Source organism: Myxocyprinus asiaticus, chromosome 37 (assembly GCF_019703515.2).
Source record: "Myxocyprinus asiaticus isolate MX2 ecotype Aquarium Trade chromosome 37, UBuf_Myxa_2, whole genome shotgun sequence".
Classification (NCBI taxonomy): Eukaryota; Metazoa; Chordata; class Actinopteri; order Cypriniformes; family Catostomidae; genus Myxocyprinus; species Myxocyprinus asiaticus.
Window position 1 is genome coordinate 25862272 of NC_059380.1, and position 19418 is coordinate 25881689.

General features: G+C 39.3%; 1 protein-coding gene across 2 annotated transcripts in view; it reads left to right on the forward strand.

The window, feature by feature from the left end:
• The window catches only part of LOC127428168 (isoleucine--tRNA ligase, cytoplasmic-like), a 165134-nt gene that overhangs the window by 73836 nt on the left and 71880 nt on the right, over positions 1–19418 (forward strand). For both annotated transcript variants that reach the window (XM_051676316.1, XM_051676317.1), the window contains 6 exons: positions 905–1049; positions 1176–1296; positions 1443–1534; positions 2951–3028; positions 3716–3837; positions 15758–15860. In XM_051676316.1, coding sequence (XP_051532276.1) covers positions 905–1049; positions 1176–1296; positions 1443–1534; positions 2951–3028; positions 3716–3837; positions 15758–15860 — 661 coding nt within the window. The remainder of the gene's footprint in view (positions 1–904; positions 1050–1175; positions 1297–1442; positions 1535–2950; positions 3029–3715; positions 3838–15757; positions 15861–19418) is intronic.

The following is a 19418-nucleotide window of genomic DNA, read 5'->3' on the forward strand; positions in this document are numbered from 1 at the left end:
ATAGAGCTTTATTTATAGTGAACCTGGAATATTGGCTACAATGGCTTCAAAAATGGTTCATCCATTTATATTTTAGTTGGAACAACAGGTACCTGTTTTATGAAACTGTATTTCACAGTATCTCTTAATATTAATTGATGTTAATTGATTAATTGATATATATATTTTTTTTAAATAACCCTCTGGAGCTCAGTTGTGACATGGCTATATGGATGATAATAATAATAAAATATATAAAAAAAAAAAAGAAAAATTAATCCATCTAAATGGTGCAGTGCACATTGTGGCTTCTAATATGATTTTTTTATTTTTTTTTTTGTATTAAACTCCTTGTGGATGATTTTCTTCAGGAGAACACATCTGAAGAAAAAAACAGAAAAATATCTCTGCTCAGTAGGTCCTTAAAATGCAAGTGAATGGTGATCAGACTTTTGACGTTCCAGAAAGAACAAACAGTCAGCATAAACGTCATCCATATGACTCCAGTTGTTCAATTAATGTCTTAAATAAAATAATTAAATATTGATCTGTTTCTCACCCACACCTATCATATCGCCTCAGAAGATATGGTTTTAACCACTTGAGTCATATGGATTACTTTTATGCTGCCTTTATGTGCTTTTGGGTGTTTCAGAGGTTTGGTCACTGTTCCCTTGCATTGTATTGCATTGCCAGTGTGTCGATTTAATTTACAACGATTAAACAACAAATCATCTGCAAAATGTTTTTTAGAATAAGCTGGTCTTTAAAAGTTATCAGCGTGTTGTGCATGTAAGCGCACTCACTGATCAGAAATTCTGAGAGCTCCTCATGCAGTGGGTGATTTTCCTCGTGTTCTTACAGTTTTGATTTTACTGTTTTTATCCATCTGAGTTTGGAATTCCCTTTACTTCTGTCCCAATAGACTGTATCTGATCAACTCTCCCGTGGTGCGTGCAGAAAACCTGCGCTTCAAAGAAGAGGGGGTGAGAGACATCCTTAAAGATGTCTTCCTGCCCTGGTACAACGCCTATCGCTTCCTGGTGCAGAATGTCCAAAGACTACAAAAGGTACCTGATCAGACCAGAACACGTCATCTGGAACACTCTTAGACTCTTTGATACACTGAGGGTCTGCCGATGGCACTTGTCCTGAATTAGTGCTCACTTGGTTCTGTTGGGATCTGTGCTTATTAGGAAGAGGGCATTGAGTTCCTGTACAACGAGAGGACAGCCAGTGTGAGCGACAACATCATGGATAAATGGATCCAGTCCTTCACTCAGTCACTCATTCAATTCTTCAAAGATGAGATGGGATGTGAGTTTATCCAGCATTTGATCAAACTTACCACTCACTCCAACCACACAATTAATGATGTGGAACTCCTGTAGTTTAAGTGCCTTAAAAAGATATGGCAGTAAAGACAATCTGAAATATTTGGAATGTGTGCTTGTTTTTTTTAGCATACAAACTCTACACGGTGGTTCCCAAGCTTGTCAAGTTTGTGGATATGCTCACCAACTGGTATGTGCGGACAAACCGCAGGCGACTGAAGGTAGGCTAAAATATGACTCATAAACAAACACAGTCCAGAGCAGGCTTATTTATATCATTGGGTGAATCTCACAAAACCTGTTAATTTCATCTCATGAGTAAAAAAATATATATTTTGCTCAAAGAATATTAAGCCCATTTTAGGATCATGATTAAGCACCCCCCCCCCCCCCATTTCTTATTACTGTAATGGAGAAAAATACATGTATATATATATTTAATGGAATAGTTCACCCAAAAATGGAAGTTGTCTCATCATTTACTCACCCTCATGCCATCCCAGATGTGTATGACTTTATTTCTTCTGTAGAACACAAATAAATATTTTTAGATGAATATCTCTGCTCTGTAGGTCCATAAATTGCTAGTGAATGGTGACCAAAATTTTGAAGCTCAAAAAACAAACAAAGGCAGAATAAAAGTAATCCACTAGACTCCAGTGGTTTAATCCATGTCTTCTGAAGATATCCAATCAGTTTTGGGTAAGAAAGAGACCAAAATATAACTCCTTTTTCACTATAAACCTTGACATCAGCAGTCTCTTTGGCGATCGTGATTCAAAGCTCGATTGCACTTCCTATAGTGCCATCAAGCGCTTTGTGCATGCGTCAAGCACTAGGAAGTGTAATCAAGCTTGAAATCATGATCATACCTAGAGACTACAATGGCAAGATGTATAGTGAAATATTTGTTACATTTTGCTCTGTTCTCACCCAAAACTGATTGGATTGCTTCAGAAGACTCGTTTGGATTACTTTTATGCTGCCTTTATGTGCTTTTTGTAGCTTCCAAATTTTGGTCACCATTCACTTGCATTGTCTTGTTAGCTACAGAGTGTAATGATTAAAAAAAAATAATAATAAATAAAAAAAAATATCTTAATGCTCATACAAATAGGCTTCAGTTTCTTCATGCGAAATACCTGTATAATTTCTTATTGTTTCTTTTGAATTCGGGGTGAAATGTGACCTAGATATTGGAGAGATTCATCAGTATTTTTTTTTTTTTTTTTTGGCATAATTTAGGATGTTTTGTTGCATTCACTTTAATGAGAAATGCACATGAAAATTAGGTGTGCCTCAGTTGTTTTAACACACTATACTGTTTTATACGCGCTATACTCCAAACCTTGATAATCAATTTCTAACCTGTATGTATGACAGTTTTTAAAGGGCTGTTTAGTTATCCTTTTTGTTCATTCTTTCTGTTTATCTCACTCAATCTATGCTTACTCCGCTCTGCCCCTGTACATACATCTGTGGTTTACTTGACTGTAAACACTCTGAGCTGGACCTGCAGGAGTAAACATGATGCCGTGTTGTGGGAGCGTGTTGCGTGTTATGTGGTTTAACAGCGATGGAGTCAACAGTGCTTGCAGCTGTAAATCTCTTACTATCTCTCGCTCTCTCTCTCTCAGGGTGAGAATGGTACAGAGGACTGCATGCGTGCCCTGGAGACCCTCTTCAGCGTGCTGTTCTCCATGTGCAGGCTTATGGTGAGTCACGGCAGTGCTTGCTGGTCCTGCGTGTGTTTCGAAAATGAAGAAGTGCTTGGAATGTGCAATGAAATGTTCTCATTCTCAGTGGATAGTGATGAAATCTTTGAAATTAGAAGAGTAGCAAAGCTGGAGGAAGAATTATGTTGAACCCTGTATTTTTTTATTTTTTTATATATATATTTATTTTTTAATTGGGAGCTGCTACGGAAATAAGAAAATACCCCTTATCATTTTTGTCATTACTTTTGTTAACGAGATCAATACAGAATATGACGGTTTGACAGCTCTTAACAGGGGGTGCTGCAGCACCCCTACTTCCCGTGGCAATGGTACAAGGACAGGCGTTCATTACAGCAAATTACCTTTTAGGTAAATGATAATTACCAAAGCTAATTTGATATATAAGGCGGATGTTAAAAAGTCAGTCAATGCCCCAATTTTCCTCCTATTGTGATTTGGAGGTACTATTTATTGTTTGAATTAGTTCAAGAACTTCAAAGCAACCTCATTCTACAAAGATTTTCTAAGCAGATGAGGAAATACATAAGAGATATCGACTCACTAGAAACAGTTCTTGAATGCTGGGCATCAATATGACCCCATGGTGGTGAGTGTTTCATGAGACAAGATAAAGAATGAAAGATACACAGTAAAGGAAGGATTTTATGGTTTTGCTTTCCTCAGGCCCCGTTCACTCCATTCATAACAGAGTTGATGTATCAGAACTTGCGTCATTTAATTGATCCAGCATCCGTGGAGGAGAAGGACGCAGGAAGTATTCATTATCTCATGCTGCCACATCTCAGGTATACAACATTACAATTAATATCAATCATTTTCACTTCCTATTGATTTATTTTTATTTTTGCACTAGGGCTGCAATGGTACGTGTATCCGTGCCAAACTGAACGGATACAGGGCCTTCGGTACGGTACACACAGTCATACGAATGATTAAATATCTTAGCATGTGTGAAACCAATATTAAAACAACTTATAATGAACAACACAAACCACAAGGAACTAAAATGAAAGAAAAAAATATTGCGGAGCAAAATGGGACCACACGGAACCAAAATTTAACAGAAAAGCGCGCCTGACGGTACACTAGAAACTGCAGTTTATACTAGCTAGCTCGTTATTTTTCCAACTATGATGGAACGAAACAAAACATAAATATGTCGGACTTAAATAAGCCAAAGATTGAAGACCCACCGCCATCTCTAAAATCTGTTGTTTGGGAGCATTACGGTTTCGCAGTAAACTACAGTAATACTTAAGCAATATCACACGAGCAAGAGTGTGATATGGCCCTACATCAGCACTGCTGTGATTTGGCTGCAGGCCGAGTGCCGTAGGTAATCACAGCAGTGCTGGTGTAGGGCCATATAGCATGATTGCAAGTGTGATATTGCTTATATACAACAGTTCAATGAAAAGTCAATTTTAAAAAAAATTAGGAAAAACTGAGTACGGTCAAAAAACGCATTTGTGCATGGAACTACTTGCTTACGCGACTGTTGCTGGTTCAAACCAAATGATGCTTCCGTTAGTAATTCAAAAATGTCACTTCAGAAATAGTATCATGGATTGTGCTGTTTCTAACAAGTTATTGGATAAACAAGGATGGATGGATGGATGTGTCTGTGTGTTTGTGAGAGTGAGTGAGTGAGAGAGAGAGAGATTGATGGAGCGTGTGCGATCACCTGTTGCCACACCCAAGCAGAGATGCTGTCAGCTCTCTGAAGATCAGCTTTCTCAGTGGAAAAGTGGCTGTCCAAGTGGGGGTGTTTCTCCCTATTTCGCGGTAGCCAGTGCACAAGAGTCATTCACTATAGAAACCACAGTGTCCTCTGCCATTTTAAAAAGCACGTCCTCTCCAATGTTGAAACTCCGGTAAGAGGTAAGCACCTTGAGTTCGGTAATTAATCAGTCTGTTGTGTCTCTCAGCTGTGATGAGCTGTTATGCTGAAGTTGTTCGTTTAAAGCGGTTTAAAGCTATTTCCTAGCTTTAGTAGTGTGGTAGTAATATGAGCGATCATGGAGCGCTGTTGTATGTAAACACTGGCTGATGCGGATTCACTTCACGTCACCTAACTGGGCTCATATTACACACAAAAATGATCTTTTGCCACCACCTGCTGGCTAACATATATAATGTAAAAATAAAAAAACATACACGTAAAAAGTAGTAGCTATTAACACATCTGCACTGCTCTTACACTTTATTTTAGAACTGCACGAACACAAGCGGAGTGATACACACAGTGAAGTGTCCGAGTGCTGATGGTGTGAGACCATCAGTGTTCATGGAACATCTCTCGTCCAATCAGATTCAAGGACCGTAACTAACTGTTGTGTATTGGGCAACAAGTAGTGAACAGGACGAAGGCTGTGTGTCGGGTCTGTTTCACCAAAGTCCGATATGTCTCAGGAAGCACATCTAACATTATGACTCATTTGCGGTGACATCATCCACATGTGTATCTTGAGGTTACTGGAACAAAGCATAAACAGCCTGTGCAAGTCAGTCTCGCCATGCCATTCAAGCAGCCTCTTGCTGCAAGCTCAGACAGAGCTAAAGCGTTAATGAATACCATAGGAGTAATTATTGTTGTAGATATGTGACTATACTCAGTCGTCGAGAACGCAGGATTTAAGCATCTGCTTAATGTGCTTCAGCCCCGTTATAAAGTTCCTACAAGAACGCATTTCAGCCATTCTGTAGTGTCCGCTCTAGACAAGCATGCACTGTAATTCTCCACGAATTGTCCTCTCTTCTGATAAAGTGGATAATCAGATTTTTCTTAAAAAAAATTTTTTTTAAAACTTAAATTAAGTGATAAGTACAAGTGGTGAACTGAAAGGCAAAAGACACAGAAATCTGCACTGCTAATGTCTGAATTTTGTTATAATTATTATAATTGCATATTTTTACTTTTATTATTATTTATGTTTTTATACAATGTGCATATGTAAGAGGCTCTTAAGTTTTGTATTGTAATTTCGTTGAAGAAATAGTGAAGTCATGTATAAATGAGCCTTCACAATAAGAAATGTTACGTACCAAACCGTGAATTTTGTGTACCGTTGCAGCCCTAGTTTGCACATATTGTAGTTTATTTTCAACTCCATACTGTTCTTGACTGTATGGAAAAAGCTAATGAAAACAAAAATAAGTGATTCGAAAATTTGATTCACCATGTGCTATTTTGAAAGCATTACAACTCATCATTTTACATTTACATTTACATTTATTCATTTTATCCAAAGCGACTTACAAAAGAGAAAAACATAAGCGAATCATCTTAAGGATACAGTGGTATGAAAAGTGCTGTATTACAAAGTTTCACTAGCATCAGAATAGTATTCAAAACAGAATAAAGTGCAACAGGAATTATTATTTTTTTTAATGACTGGTTAAGTGCTTATGGAAAAGATGTGTTTTAAGTCGTTTTTTGAAGACAGAGAGTGAGTCAGCTTCACGGATGGAGTTTGGAATGTCGTTCCACCAATGTGGTATGATGAAGCTGAAAGTCCAGGAAAGTGTTTTGGTGCCTCTTTGTGTTGGTACAACAAGGCGACGTTCCTTAGCCGACCGCAGGCTTCTAGTGGGCGCGTAGCTCTGCATAAATGATTTTAGGTATGCTGGAGCAGACCCAGTGACTGTTCTGTATGCCAGCGTCAGAGCCTTGAATTTGATACATGCATCAACTGGCAGCCGGTGGAGAGAGACAAGGAGTGGTGTAACATGCGCTCTCTTTGGTTCATTAAAGACCATACATGCTGCTGCATTCTGGATCATTTGCAGGGGTCTAATTGCACATGCAGGGAGGCCTGCAGTGAGAGCGTTACAGTAGTCCAGTCTAGTTATGACAAGTGACTGGACAAGCAGTTGTGTGGCATGTTCAGAGAGGAAGGGTCTTATCTTGCTGATATTGTAGATTGTAAATCTACATGATCTTGTAGTCTTTGAGATGTGGTCTGTGAAATTTAGTCTGTTGTCGATGGTTACCCCTAGATTTCTGACCGATTTGGAAGGCGTTACTGTAGTTGCACCCAGCTGCACGATGATGTTGTGTTCAACAGCAGGGTTGGCTGGAAAGACAAGGAGTCCAGTCATGGCTGGGTTGAGTTGCAGGTGGTGCTCCTTCATCCAGGCCAAGATGTCTGCCAGGCAGGCAGAAATTCGAGCAGTCACTTTGGTGTCGTTGGGCTGGAAAGACAAGTAGAGTTGCATGACATCAGCGTAGCAGTGGTAAGAGAATCCATGTGCCTGAATGATGGGTCCCAGTGATGAGAACGCATTTCAGCCATTCTGTAGTGTCCGCTCTAGACAAGCATGCACTGTAATTCTCCACGAATTGTCCTCTCTTCTGATAAAGTGGATAATCAGATTTTTCTTAAAAAATTTTTTTTTAAAAACTTAAATTAAGTGATAAGTACAAGTGGTGAACTGAAAGGCAAAAGACACAGAAATCTGCACTGCTAATGTCTGAATTTTGTTATAATTATTATAATTGCATATTTTTACTTTTATTATTATTTATGTTTTTATACAATGTGCATATGTAAGAGGCTCTTAAGTTTTGTATTGTAATTTCGTTGAAGAAATAGTGAAGTCATGTATAAATGAGCCTTCACAATAAGAATTGTTACGTACCAAACCGTGAATTTTGTGTACCGTTGCAGCCCTAGTTTGCACATATTGTAGTTTATTTTCAACTCCATACTGTTCTTGACTGTATGGAAAAAGCTAATGAAAACAAAAATAAGTGATTCGAAAATTTGATTCACCATGTGCTATTTTGAAAGCATTACAACTCATCATTTTACATTTACATTTACATTTATTCATTTTATCCAAAGCGACTTACAAAAGAGAAAAACATAAGCGAATCATCTTAAGGATACAGTGGTATGAAAAGTGCTGTATTACAAAGTTTCACTAGCATCAGAATAGTATTCAAAACAGAATAAAGTGCAACAGGAATTATTTATTTTTTTTTAATGACTGGTTAAGTGCTTATGGAAAAGATGTGTTTTAAGTCGTTTTTTGAAGACAGAGAGTGAGTCAGCTTCACGGATGGAGTTTGGAATGTCGTTCCACCAATGTGGTATGATGAAGCTGAAAGTCCAGGAAAGTGTTTTGGTGCCTCTTTGTGTTGGTACAACAAGGCGACGTTCCTTAGCCGACCGCAGGCTTCTAGTGGGCGCGTAGCTCTGCATAAATGATTTTAGGTATGCTGGAGCAGACCCAGTGACTGTTCTGTATGCCAGCGTCAGAGCCTTGAATTTGATACATGCATCAACTGGCAGCCGGTGGAGAGAGACAAGGAGTGGTGTAACATGCGCTCTCTTTGGTTCATTAAAGACCATACATGCTGCTGCATTCTGGATCATTTGCAGGGGTCTAATTGCACATGCAGGGAGGCCTGCAATGAGAGCGTTACAGTAGTCCAGTCTAGTTATGACAAGTGACTGGACAAGCAGTTGTGTGGCATGTTCAGAGAGGAAGGGTCTTATCTTGCTGATATTGTAGATTGTAAATCTACATGATCTTGTAGTCTTTGAGATGTGGTCTGTGAAATTTAGTCTGTTGTCGATGGTTACCCCTAGATTTCTGACCGATTTGGAAGGCGTTACTGTAGTTGCACCCAGCTGCACGATGATGTTGTGTTCAACAGCAGGGTTGGCTGGAAAGACAAGGAGTCCAGTCATGGCTGGGTTGAGTTGCAGGTGGTGCTCCTTCATCCAGGCCAAGATGTCTGCCAGGCAGGCAGAAATTCGAGCAGTCACTTTGGTGTCGTTGGGCTGGAAAGACAAGTAGAGTTGCATGACATCAGCGTAGCAGTGGTAAGAGAATCCATGTGCCTGAATGATGGGTCCCAGTGATGTTGTGTATATAGATAAGAGAAGTGGCCCAAGCACTGATCCCTGAGGTACTCCAGTAAGTAGCTGATGAGGCTTGGATACCTCACCTCTCCAGGCTACCTTGAAGGACCTACCTGAGAGATAGGAGTTAAACCAGTCAAGCACAGTTCCTGTGATGCCCAGTGAGGAGAGGGTACAGAGTAAGATTTAATGGTTGAATGTGTCAAAGGCTGCAGAAAGGTCCAGCAGAATCAGGACGGATGATATGGATTCAGCTTTCGCCCATCTCAGCGACTCAGTGACAGACAGCAGGGCAGTCTCGGTGGAGTCTCCACTTTTGAAACCTGACTGATTGTCATCCAGCAGCTAGTTCTGTGAGAGACAGGCAGAGATTTAATTGAAAACTGCCCTTTCAAGTGTTTTTGCCATGAATTGGATGAGAGACACTGGTCTGTAGTGTTCTGTTTGTATGGGGTTAAGTGCAGGTTTCTTAAGCAACGGGGTTACTCGAGCCTGCTTGAATGTAGTGGGAAAAGTGCCTGTAAGTAGAGATGTGTTAATTATGTGTGTGAGTGCAGGTAGGATGGATGGAGAAATGGCCTGGAGAAGGTGAGAAGGAATGGGTTCAAGGGAACAGGTGGTGGGGTGGTTGGAGAGGAGGAGTTTAGAGACCTCAATGTCAGTCAGAGGAGAGAACATAGAGACAGAAGAGTTGCATACAGGAGACTGTGTTTGACAAGGTGTGGTGCTGAGAATGTATTGCTGATGGTTGTAACCTTATTAGTAAAAAATGTGGCGAAGACATCTGCTGTCAGTGATGTGTCAGGTGGTGGAGGGGGAGGGCAGATAAGTGTGTTGAATGTTCTAAACAAGCTGCGAGTGTCTGTGGTGCTGTTGATCTTGTTCTGGTAATAGGTTTTTGCAGATTTAACGTTATCTGAAAAAGTTGCAAGCAGAGACTGATATTTACCTAGATCTGCAGGATCTTTAGATTTCCATCATCTCCTCTCAGCTGCCCTGAGGTCAGTCCGATATTCACAAAGGACATCAGACAGCCAGGGGCTGGGTGGTGTAGCACGTGCTGGCCTAGAGGAGATAGGACAGATGTTGTCTAGACAGGTTGTTAAAGTAGAGCTTAGTGTGTCTGTGGCAGTGTTTACATTAAGCGTAGTAAGTACATTTAGTGTTGGAAGAGAGGTAGAGACAGCAGTGGAGAGGCGTGAGGTTGAAAGAGAACGGAGGTTACGGCGAAAGGAAACCAAAGGTGGAGACTGTTTTACTGTAGATGGGAGAGTCATGTTGAATTGAACAAAGTAGTGATCAGAGACATGTAAAGGAGTAACAAGAATATTTTAGTTGGTACAGTTACGTGTAAAAATTAGGTCCAGCTGGTTGCCTGATCTGTGAGTTGCTGTGGTGTGTAGTCTTTCCAAGTCAAATGAGGCCAGGAGAGTATTCAGTTCAGTGGCCTGGGGCTTGTCTTTGTGTATGTTGAAATCACCAAGAACCACAAGTGGCCTACCATCCTCCAGCAAGGAGGACAACAGGACATCCAACTCCTCGAGAAAGTTTGTCAGCTGACCTGGAGGGCGATAGATGACAACAAGATGTATTTTTGTGGGTTGCATTGTAGTAATAGCATGGAATTCAAAACTAGTATTGTTACATAGTGAAGAGTGTGGTGAAAAAGTCCAGTTGTAATGAATGAGCAAACCTGTTCCCCCACCCCTACCGGTGTGTCGAGGGGTGTGAGAGAAGGAGAAGTTGTTGGAGAGAGCAGCAGGTGTTGCTGTATCCTCTGGACATATCCATGTTTCTGTCAGTGCCAGGATGCTGAGGGTGGACTGCGTGGCAAAGGCTGGAATGAAGTCAGCTTTGTTCACAGCTGACTGGCAGTTCCAAAGTCCCACTGAGAAAGAGAGCGGAGCAGGTGCTGAAGTGCAAAGTGGCTGTAGGTTGTGTGGGTTGCGTGTTGTCTTGCATCGATATCGTGTAAACTGTCTGTAACAGATAACAGGGATGTGCTTGAAGGCATGTGTTATTCGTGAAGTAGACATGTTAGTATATAGAAGGAAAATAAGACGAGATACAATAACAAGATACTTAAGTGCTATGGTGAGTGGCGCCTTGTTGGTGTCCTTGCTCAGTGGACTCGCACAGGTAGACTCGCTGGTCTGTACACAAATAGGTCTTCACACGAGGAGGGCTTTACACGTGGGCTACCACTTCCACCACCGCTTCCGTGTCAGCATTCAAGTCAAATATATACACGATGATAATGAGCCAATCAATTAAAAAATGAAATTTTATGTTTTAAAATGTAAATGTTTTATATATATATATATATTTATACACACTCATTTCAAATCAGCTTCATAATGTGTCACACATTCTCAATTGGAGACAGGTCTGGACTGAAAACTATTCAGTCAAGCACCTGCACTCTTTGCTTACGCAGCCATGCACTTGTAATCCAGGCAGTATGTGGTTTGGTGTTGTCCTGCTGGAAAATGTAGGAACAGCCCTGGAGAAGACAGGTTTGGCTGGCAGTATATGTTGCTCCAAAATTTGTGCATATCTTTCTACATTAATGGTGCCCTCACAGATGTGCAAGTTACCCATGCCACATGCACTGACACACCACCATACCATGACAGACACTGGCTTTTGGACCTGATGCTGATTACAGCTTGGATGGTCCTTTTCCTCTTCAGTGAAAAATACGGCTGTTTTTTCCAAAAACTATTTGAAATATGGACTCATCGAACCACAAAACACAATTCCACTGTTCTACTTTCCATCTCAGATGAGACCGAGCCAAAAGAAGTGGTCTGCACTTCTGGACAGTGTTGATGTATGGCTTCTGCTTTGCATAGAAAATGCATAGTTGCCTTAACTTGTATCTGTGGATGCAGCGGCGAATGGTGTTGATTGACAAAGGTTTACCGAAGAATTCCCGAGCCCATGTCATGATATCCATTACAGACGCATGGTGGTTTTTAAGACAGTGATGTCTGAGGGATCGGAGATCATGCACATTCAGAAGTGGTTTTCGTCTTGCCCTTTACGCACCAAGATTTGACCAGATTCCTTGAATCTTTTAATTATATTGTGCACTGTAGAGGGTGAAATGCCCAAAATCCTTCCAATTTGTCTTTGGGGAACATTGTTCTCAAAATGCTGGATTTGCTGATGCATCTGTTGGCAAAGTGATGAGCCTCGACCCATCCTTGCTCTTGAAGGACTAGGCTTCTTTTGAAGGCTCCTCATAACATGATTGCTTCACCTGTTTAACATCTTCTGTTTCACATCACCTTGTTATTTCAACTTGTCAGATTGTAATTAGTCCTAAATTGCCCCTGGTCTTAACTTTTTTGGAGCGTTTGCAATCATCTGATTTGAAATGAGTGTACATAAATAAAAACAATTTAAAAAAAAATTACAAATGACTCCTTTTTTAATTTTATTAGCATTTTCCGTACTTTTCCAACTTTTTTGGAATTGGGGTTGTATATAAAATAAGCATATATAATATGAAACATTATACAATATGCTCAGTAATACTGTATTACAAAAAATACAGTAATAAGAATTAACAGATAAGGCTAAAGGGCAATCCAAAATAAACACAAACTGTCTGGATTCATTATGGTAATCAGAATTTGTGGGCTTCATTTTAATGCTTAACTGTCACGAAAATAGTGTCACAATGTAAAAATATCTTAAATTTCTTTATGCAAAATTGTATTGTTTTATTTTTTTGCTCATTATTTGGGATTAAATTTGGCCTGGACCTGTTTTTGTGAGTTTAACCTTATGAGAATGTTTTAGATCTTAGGCATTATGTAAGAATTGAGAGCTAACAAACTCATTGACTATTTATACACAGACACTAATTGCAATTTAAAAGGCCTCAGGTGTGGGAAATTAACCTTTAATTGCCATTTAAACCTGTGTGTGTCACCTTGTGTGTCTGTAACAAGGCCAAACATTCAAGGGTATGTAAACTTTTGATCAGGGCCATTCGGGTGATTTCTGTTATCATTATGATTTAAAAAGGAGCCAAACAACTATGTGATAATAAATGGCTTCATATGATCACTATCCTTAAATAAAAGACATGATCAGTCATATTTTCAAAATCAATGTGTATATATATATACACACACACACATTTTTTTTTACATTTTTTATTAAAATTTTATTTTAAGTTTTGACATTCTAGTTTATTCACATAAAATAAGCATATATAATATAAATTACGCTCTGTATTTTAATATAAAATGAGTCCTCCTTTTTCAGTTTTAGTTTTTGAAAAGTTTTAAAAACAAGTGATCAAGTCTCATGAAATTAGTAATTGACATTAGAGTGTGAATGGATATGGTTGTGAATCCTACCATGAGACAAGTAAAGAAGCTGAAAAGTCACTAAGATCATTTAGATGTTGTACTGAAGAGGTGTTGTACTTTTGTATCGCATAGCTGATATTCAGCGCAATAGCATCAAGTGTGATTATTGCTTTTACACAACAGTTCTGTTCTGTACACAAGAAATCATTATCGAGTAACTTACATTTTAGACACAATAAGGCAAGTTAATTTGCTTATTTTTTGCTCTGCTAACGAAAATGGTTCCAAATGAAACTAAAACATAAGCCATTGAGTGTCGTCAAGAAACACACAGCCTAGCAGTCTGTCTGGAATGCCACAAACACAGAAGTGGAGTGACACAAACAGTGAAGCATCTCGGTGCTGTTATACTAAATATCAGCACTCTTGAAAAAGTGCTTGTCCAATCAGATCAGAGGACCAAAACTATTATAAATGTTCATGTAGAGGGCACTAGCATACTTTAATGAATGCATTGCTCTAGGGGTATAAAAATCCTTACGCGTCCTTGCTTGGTGTTGAAATGATATACCGCGTCCTTAATGTCTGCCTGTAAACGCATTTATCAAAGTACCTCAGGTGACTGTATGCTTGTTTGCATGCCACTGCCTGCAGTTGAATGCTCTTGAAGTCTTTTCATTCTCAGCCCATCTCAGTTGCATTTGGAAATTCATGCAATGTCCTGTATTACTGTGGTGTGTGTGTATTAATAAGCACAGAGGTGACCTACAGTCAGAGCCTTGGAGACCGTCCAGAAGAGACTCATTAACTGATTGAACTGATTCTGTACCTGCTTTTAAAGATACTGTAGTCTTTTCTCAGAGTTCTTACTGTCCTAATATTTCAGTGAACTGCGTTTGGGCAGGTATGTCAAAGCAGGAATTCTAATTAATGTATGGACAAACATATGGTTTTTGCACTCCAAGAATGAACAAAGTAACATTGAGTTTGTGGCTTGGTTTATGAAAAAAAACAACAACAACAAAAAAAAAACAGCGCAACTGCGCAAACTGAAAGATTAGATATGGTAGTGTTTATATAATTTTTCTATATGTTACCAAAGCTTTATTCATGCTGTCAAACTACAAAAAGACAAGCTTGTTACTGAAGAATTACCTTTACACAATGTACAGTATATTCTACCCTTGGCTAAAGTTCAAAATGTATGCCCGTTGATAGCGATTTGGGTCGCATTTTATTACATTTTAATGGAAAACAATGTTTGTAGCGCTCAGTGGGGTAGAAGAATTTTGAGCTGCCCCTGAAGTTGTAGCTGGGTGCTGTTGATGGGAAGCAAACACAATAAAACGATGGTTTCTAATTTTCTGCTGTTGTATGTCTTCCCCCTGACATGTGCGGTGTACAACCACCTTAACTGCTGTTAACGTAGCTTAATACCTTGAAATGTCCTGCATTGTGACATACTTAAAGGGAAAGTTCACCCAAAAATTACAATTCTCTTATTTACTCCCCCTCATGCCATCCCAGATATGTATGACTTTCTTTCATCTGCAGAACACAAACAAAGATTTTTAGAAGAATATCTGAGCTCTGTATATCCACACAATGCAAGTGAATGGGTATCAAATATTTGAAGCTCCAAAAAGCACATAAAGACAGCATAAAAGTAATCCATACGACAGTGGTTAAATCTATATCTTCAGAAGGGATATTTTACCAGTAGATGTGGGTAAGAAACAGATCAATATTTAAGTCCTTTTTTTACTATAAATTCTCCTCCTTGCCCAGTAGGTGGCGATATACACGAAGAATTTGATCACTAAAAACAAAAGAAGAATGTGGAAGTGGCAATTTATGGTAAAAAAAAAAAAAAAAAAGAACTTAAATGTCGATCTGTTTCTCACCCACACCAATCATATCGCTTTAGAAGACATGGATGTAACCATTGGAGTCTTATAGATTACTTTTACACTGCCTTTATGTGCTTTTTGGAGCTTCAAAGTTATGGCCACCATTGACTTGCATTGTGATGACCTACAGAGCTACAGAAATATTCCTCTAAATCTCTTAGTTTGCATTCTGCAGAAGAAAAAAAGCCATACACATCTGGGATGGCATGAGGGTTAAGTTAATGATGAGAGAAATTTTGGATGAACTATCTCTTTAACTCCAACGTTTTAAATAGCATTTTTCGAATTGCTAAGTATTATAATTACTCTGCATGCAGTATAAAAAAAACAAAACAAAAAAAAACACGCAGCGCAACAGATAAAACAAATCACGGGTGTCTCGAGACACATTTTAAAAATTGAATTTCCTTTTAAATTGACCTGGCATCTAAAAAATGCACTGCACCTGAACGAGACACTAAAAAAACAGTGCAGGTCTTTTTGACCGATTCATTAAAAAGAACTGGTTCACAGTGGTTGTGCTACTCCTAACCTTGTGCTTATCATTATTCAGTCCTTAATAGTCTGACTTTAATGTGTATTTGTGGTTGACAGGGAGTCTCTGATTGACAAGCGCATTGAGAATGCCGTATCCCAGATGCAGTCAGTCATTGAGCTGGGCCGTGTCATCAGAGACAGGAAGACCCTTCCAGTCAAGGTGGGACCCAGTTTATTGCTTAATGTTTTATGAATGTATGTTTTTATGAAATATTACCTTAAAGAAGTAGTTTGTGAAAAAAGTAAAATTTTGTCATTATTTACTCCCCATAAAATCACTATAGAGCCAAACTGGGGTTTGCCCATATCTCCCCACTGTCTCTTCGGTCATGTTCACACAGCAGCAGATTACAGTTTTCAGTCCTGTATCTGAGTGCTTCATCCGGTTACTTTAACACACAGTATGGTTATTTACAAGTGACTTCCACATTCTATAACCAAACCGACACCCGTAAAATTTTAAGACTCAACCGCATTTTGTCAAGCCCGTGCTTTGTGAACAGAATCGTGAAAAGAGCAGCACAAGTATAGGTGGACAGTCTCTGTGTTTGACAGACGTACACGTTTCTCTGAAGGGCGACAGGCAACAAGCTCTAATCGTGCTTCCAAACCAGGGCTAATGTATCCTTACTGTTGCAGTGTATTGTACAAATTGATTTTCTAACTGTATTTGTCACTTTATATACTTCACAGAATTAGTTAATACAGAACATGACTTTAAAATGTTCTAAAATGGCCACAATGTTTGGCCATTAGTAACGCAGAAACTTGCTTTATCACGTCTATTTGAATATCTCATGTTCTGTACTGTCAGTTGTTGATCAAAAAAAAAAGAAAGAAAAAAAAGACATATATCAATCACATATGGCGCAGAACCAGCAAAGAAACAGTGAAGCGACGCTCTCGTCTATGGCTCCTCATTTCTAAAAACTTTCCCTTTCCTTGCAACCTTTCCTTCATGTCCTGTCAGTGAGGAAAAGATGCAAGGAAAGGAAACGAGAACGGAGGAAGAAAGTGAAATGTATTCGTAAAAATGAAATGTCCCGCTCATTTAACGTCACAGAACGTCACCGCATCTGCATTCACTCGGAGCGCTTGCCGTTATGTTGTTCAAATTTAATTAATTGATATATTAAGAATAAATCCAAGATGCACTGTCGAAGTTTGTGACAAATACAGTTTGTTAAAACAGCGGTGAAATGTAAATTAGAACTATTGTGTCAGATGTGAAGGGGGAGGAGAACTTATGCATGCGTCAGGTGCTTTTCCATATAGAATCAGTCCACCTGATCATCTTCGCATAAGCTTTAGCATTCAGCTTCCTCTTCCCTCGTTTCAATTGTTTTTCATATAAACATGTCTTTTTGCTGCATTTTGCTGTGTTTTTAGACGTCGTAAAAGAACTTCAACTGTTAAAACCCATCTTGCATTTTTAGCCAAGAACGCGTTTGATCTGAACCAGGGTCAGACATGAATGCCACTGAAGGTGACAAAAATGAAAATGTGGGGGCAAAAAAAAAAAAAGTGCCACTGATGATTTCTGTTTCTTATTTGTAACATTGGATATATTTCTTTTTCTATTCTAGACTTAGTATATATGTATCACATGAAATTTTTTGATGTTCATAACCGCTTGTATGATTATTCAGTTTTAACATGTATTTTGAGGAATTGATTAATTTGTAGTACAGTGCATCCGGAAAGTATTCACAGCGCTTCACTTTTTCCACATTTTGTTGTTACAGTCTTACTCCAAAATGGATTAAATTCATTATTTTCCTCAAAATTCTACAAACAATACCCCATAATGACAACGTGAAAGAAGTTTGTTTGAAATCTTTGCAAATTTATAAAAAAAAAAAAATCACATGTACATAAGTATTCACAGCCTTTGCCATGACACTCAAAATTGAGCTCAGGTGCATCCTGTTTCCACTGATCATCCTTGAGATGTTTCTACAACTTGATTGGAGTCCACCTGCGGTAAATTCAGTTGACTGGACAAGATTTGGAAAGGCACACAACTGTCTATATAAGGTCCCACAGTTAACAGTGCATGTCAGAGCACAAACCAAGCCATGAAGTCCAAGGAATTGTCTGTAGACCTCCGAGACAGGATTGTATCGAGGCACAGATTTGAGGAAGGGTACAGAAAAATTTCTGCAGAATTGAAGGTCCCAATGAGCACACTGGCCTCCATCATCCGTAAATGGAAGAAGTTTGGAACCACCAGGACTCTTCCTAGAGCTGGCCGCCCGGCCAAACTGAGCGATCGGGGGAGAAGGGCCTTAGTCAGGGAGGTGACCAAGAACCTGATGGTCACTCTGACAGAGCTCCAGCGTTTCTCTGTGGAGAGAGGAGAACCTTCCAGAAGAACAGCCATCTCTGCAGCACTCCACCAATCAGGCCTGTATGGTAGAGTGGCCAGACGGAAGCCACTCCTCAGTAAAAGGCACATGACAGTCCACCTGGAGTTTGCCAAAAGGCACCTGAAGGACTCTCAGACCATGAGAAACAAAATTAATTGGTCTGATGAAACAAAGATTGAACTCTTTGGCCTGAATGGCGAGCGTCATATCTGAGAAAACCAGGCACCGCTCATCACCTGGCCAATACCATCCCTACAGTGAAGCATGGTGGTGGCAGCATCATGCTGTGGGGATGTTTTTCAGCGGCAGGAACTGGGAGACTAGTCAGAATCGAGGGAAAGATGAATGCAGCAATGTACAGAGACATCCTTGATGAAAACCTGCTCCAGAGTGCTCTGGACCTCAGTCTGGGGCGAAGGTTCATCTTCCAACAGGACAATGACCCTAAGTACACAGCCAAGATAACAAAGGAGTGACTCCGGGACAACTCTGTGAATGTCCTTGAGTGGCCCAGCCAGAGCCCAGACTTGAACCCGACTGAACATCTCTGGAGAGATCTGAAAATGGCTGTGCACCGATGCTCCCCATCCAACCTGATGGAGCTTGAGAGGTCCTGCAAAGAAGAATGGGAGAAACTGCCCAAAAATAGGTGTGCCAAGCTTGTAGCATCATACTCAAAAAGACTTGAGGCTGTAATTGGTGCCAAAGGTGCTTCAACAAAGTACTTTTTTAATAAATTTGCAAAGATTTCAAACAAACTTCTTTCACATTGTCATTATGGGGTATTGTTTGTAGAATTTTGAGGAAAATAATGAATTTAATCCATTTTGGAATAAGGCTGTAACATAACAAAATGTGGAAAAAGTGAAGCGCTGTGAATACTTTCCGGACGCACTGTATTTGACGTAACACAATGACGTCATATTGTCATATTTTGTATGGTCAGAAAAAATATGTCCTAACAATGCCCTCATAATAGTGAAAAATACCCCTAAAAACAACTCCAGTGTGCAAATGTTGCCCCTTAATAGAAAAGTTCATTTCTGAGTAGTCTAAATAGCCTCTTTCAGAAATGCTTTAGCTAATAGTTTCATAAATGCTATACATACTCAACAACATAATAATAATAAAAAAAATGCGTCTCTCAAAGTCACCAGAATTTAATGCTTTGGTGTTGTTTAACCCAAAAAAAAAAAAATGTCTCTACAATAAGGGTACACTGAAAATGTTTTTAAATACACTGCCTGGCCAAAACAAAAAGTTGCATATTTCGATGGACTGCCTTTAGCTTTGATTACGGCTTTGATTATTATTATTATTAATAGGCTATTATTATGAAAAGGCATATA